The 2,663-nt window shown below is 38.6% G+C and overlaps 1 protein-coding gene across 1 annotated transcript; it reads left to right on the forward strand.

Annotated features, from left to right (window-relative positions):
* Positions 1–4: 4 nt before the first annotated feature.
* Positions 5–2,568, forward strand: LOC123964897 (amine sulfotransferase-like; the record flags this gene model as incomplete). The annotated part of the gene is made up of 6 exons (XM_046041564.1): positions 5–38; positions 156–361; positions 936–1,062; positions 1,883–1,977; positions 2,178–2,349; positions 2,431–2,568. Coding segments are annotated over 6 exons (744 nt in total), but the record flags the coding sequence as incomplete, so codon positions are not given.
* Between the last annotated feature and the right edge of the window lie 95 nt (positions 2,569–2,663).

A 2,663-nucleotide genomic window follows, 5' to 3' on the forward strand; every position in this document is an offset into this window, starting at 1 on the left:
AGACAGCGATATATTTCTCGTCACTTATCCAAAGTCAGGTCAGTGAGACAAACTCTTCCGTATCACATTATTTGCCTTTATAGTTTTGTCCTGGCTGGTAACATATTTACAAATCAGGTATGAGGTCTCATAACTAAACATATGTCCCTACACAGGAACTATATGGACTCAACAGATCATCATCTCCATCTGTGAATTAGACGGGGGTCTGAACGAATATCCAAACAACTTGGAGCAGATGCCGTGGCTGGAGTACACAGAGGGTCAAGAAGATTACGCCTTACGACCCTCTCCACGGCTCTTCTCCTCTCACCTCACCCCGGTTCTCATGCCTCCGGTACTAAAGGAAAAGAAGGCTAAGGTCAGTGTTTTATGGAAGCCCAATCCTGCCAGGAAAATAAACATTTAAAAAATATATTGAGAAAGTTCTAAATAATAAATCGATAAGTCACAATTTGGAGAAGGGTTGCAACTAATTAATCTGCTGATTATTTTCTAGATTAATGGATTAATAGTTTTGTGTCAGTGTCAGAAAAGCAAATAAAAATTTCTCAGAGTCGAAGATAATGTCTTAAACTTTCTTCAGCCAACGGTTTAAATCTCAAAGACGTACTCTGACGAAAGTCAGGGGAAAGAAATTTTAGATTTTTGGCATTTCTGAAATGAATTTTTAAAATATGATATTAATCAGTTATCAAAATCGTTCAAATGTTTTCTGTCGATCAACAATTCAATAATTGATACATTTTTTCAGCTGTACTTAGCAATTTAGCAATCTTTCTTTTGTTCCTGGGAGGAATGGCCTTCCATATTTTGTGTGTGCCTACAAATTAAGGTATCATTAAATAGTGAATTGTTTGAATGAAGTTTGACATGGTGGAGATAATATGTTTTGGTTTCATCATTGAGTTGATTGTTGTTTGTTATTTTGTCAGATTGTCTATGTGATGCGAAACCCAAAGGACAACATCGTCTCCTTTTACCACTTCAGTAAAGTGTGCGGTGACCTGGAGACTCCGAAGAACTTTGAGCACTTTTTTGAGGAGTATTTGACAGGCAACGGTGAGTTACCTCAGAGTCTGGATGATGATGACCAGATCTGATAACCATCTGATTATGAAGAACTGACAGAAAGATTTGAAATAATTTTTAATGTTATGTTAAAAAGTCTGTATTGTGTGTTTGTATTGACAGTACCTGCAGATACAGAGAATTTGACCATGAAAATTTCATCAATAAATTAATATTGAGAACAGTTGAATATTTAAAATCTTAATGTGCTTATTGTTGAGGTTTCGGACAGAACAGACCCAAACGCAACGCTTGACAGTTTGCAAAAGAGGTTTATTGAGGGAAAAAAAGGGAGAGGAGAGACGGGAGGTGAATTGGGGTAAATTGGACGCCGGCAGACGTGAGCGCGGAGGGCTTATGTTTTTAATAGTCACACAGCATTTTGAATATGTGGTTTGTTTGACACCTCTTGAACACCATATACGAGCTAAACCCTAATGGTAACTCTCATGTCAATAGTAACATTCTTATGTTTAGTAGGTGTAATGTTCACCACGTTCATCAAAATATATAATTAGGATATATCACCTGGGCACCATGGACATCTGAACCAAATTCTGTGTCAGTCCATGTGGTGGATAAGTATATTAAGTGTCTTCAAAATTTCATGGCAGTCCATCCAATAGATGTCAAGGTCCGTACCAAAGTGGTGGACCGATCCATCCCTGGTGTGAAAACTGCAGAACTCAAACTTCAGCTTTTCTTGTACAGTACTGGTTGTATTTGGATGTTATTGGGATACATCTATTCAACAGATGATTCATTTTAAATAAATTTAGAACATTAAGGGATACATTATACCTTTATACAGTTGTAGGATCATCCTGGTTCGACCACATCAGGGAGTGGCATTCCAAAAAAGACGAGTACAACATCCTCTTCCTGACCTATGAGGAAATGGTTTTGGTAAGATGTGTTTTCTGCCTGCAGTCATTCAGTATTTTCACGTAGCTTGGACAGTAAAATGGTGTGAGGAAGGGAAGGGACACTTTGCCACTTCATACCATAAATTAAAAAGGGCCACTTAAAAAATGAAAGCCTAATAATGATGAATTCTTTGTCAGAGTTTAGACTTGCTCTCTTTTGGGCCTCTGCTTCTCTTTTAGGACCTGAAGGCGGCAGTTACTAAGATCTGCATTTTCTTAGGGAAGAACTTGAGTGAAGCAGCCATTGAGCAAGTTGAAGAAAAATCTACATTCAAGAACATGAAGAAAGACTCAAAAGCAAACTACGAGTTTCTGGCTCAAGAGAGGATGAAGGGAGACTTCATGCGCAAAGGTAACGTAACATAACTGCAGCTCTTGTTCAGAAACATGTAAACAGATATCAGCTCTAGTTCTTGTTGTTTTGTCATTACAGGTAAGATCGGTGACTGGAAGAACACCTTTACTGTTGCTCAGAGTGAAAGAGTGGATCAACTCCTTCAGGAGAGACTCGGTGACCTGTCTCTGAAGTTCATCTGGGAATAAGCAGAGCAGCCGCACCAGCCATTCACTGCCACTGTGTCTGAATGTGTCTTAGATGTACATCATATAGAGTAGCTGCTAATGTGTACATCTAAGACACATTCAGACACAGTGGCAGAATGTGTC

This window comes from Micropterus dolomieu, unplaced genomic scaffold, assembly GCF_021292245.1.
Source record: "Micropterus dolomieu isolate WLL.071019.BEF.003 ecotype Adirondacks unplaced genomic scaffold, ASM2129224v1 contig_6097, whole genome shotgun sequence".
Classification (NCBI taxonomy): domain Eukaryota; kingdom Metazoa; phylum Chordata; class Actinopteri; order Centrarchiformes; family Centrarchidae; genus Micropterus; species Micropterus dolomieu.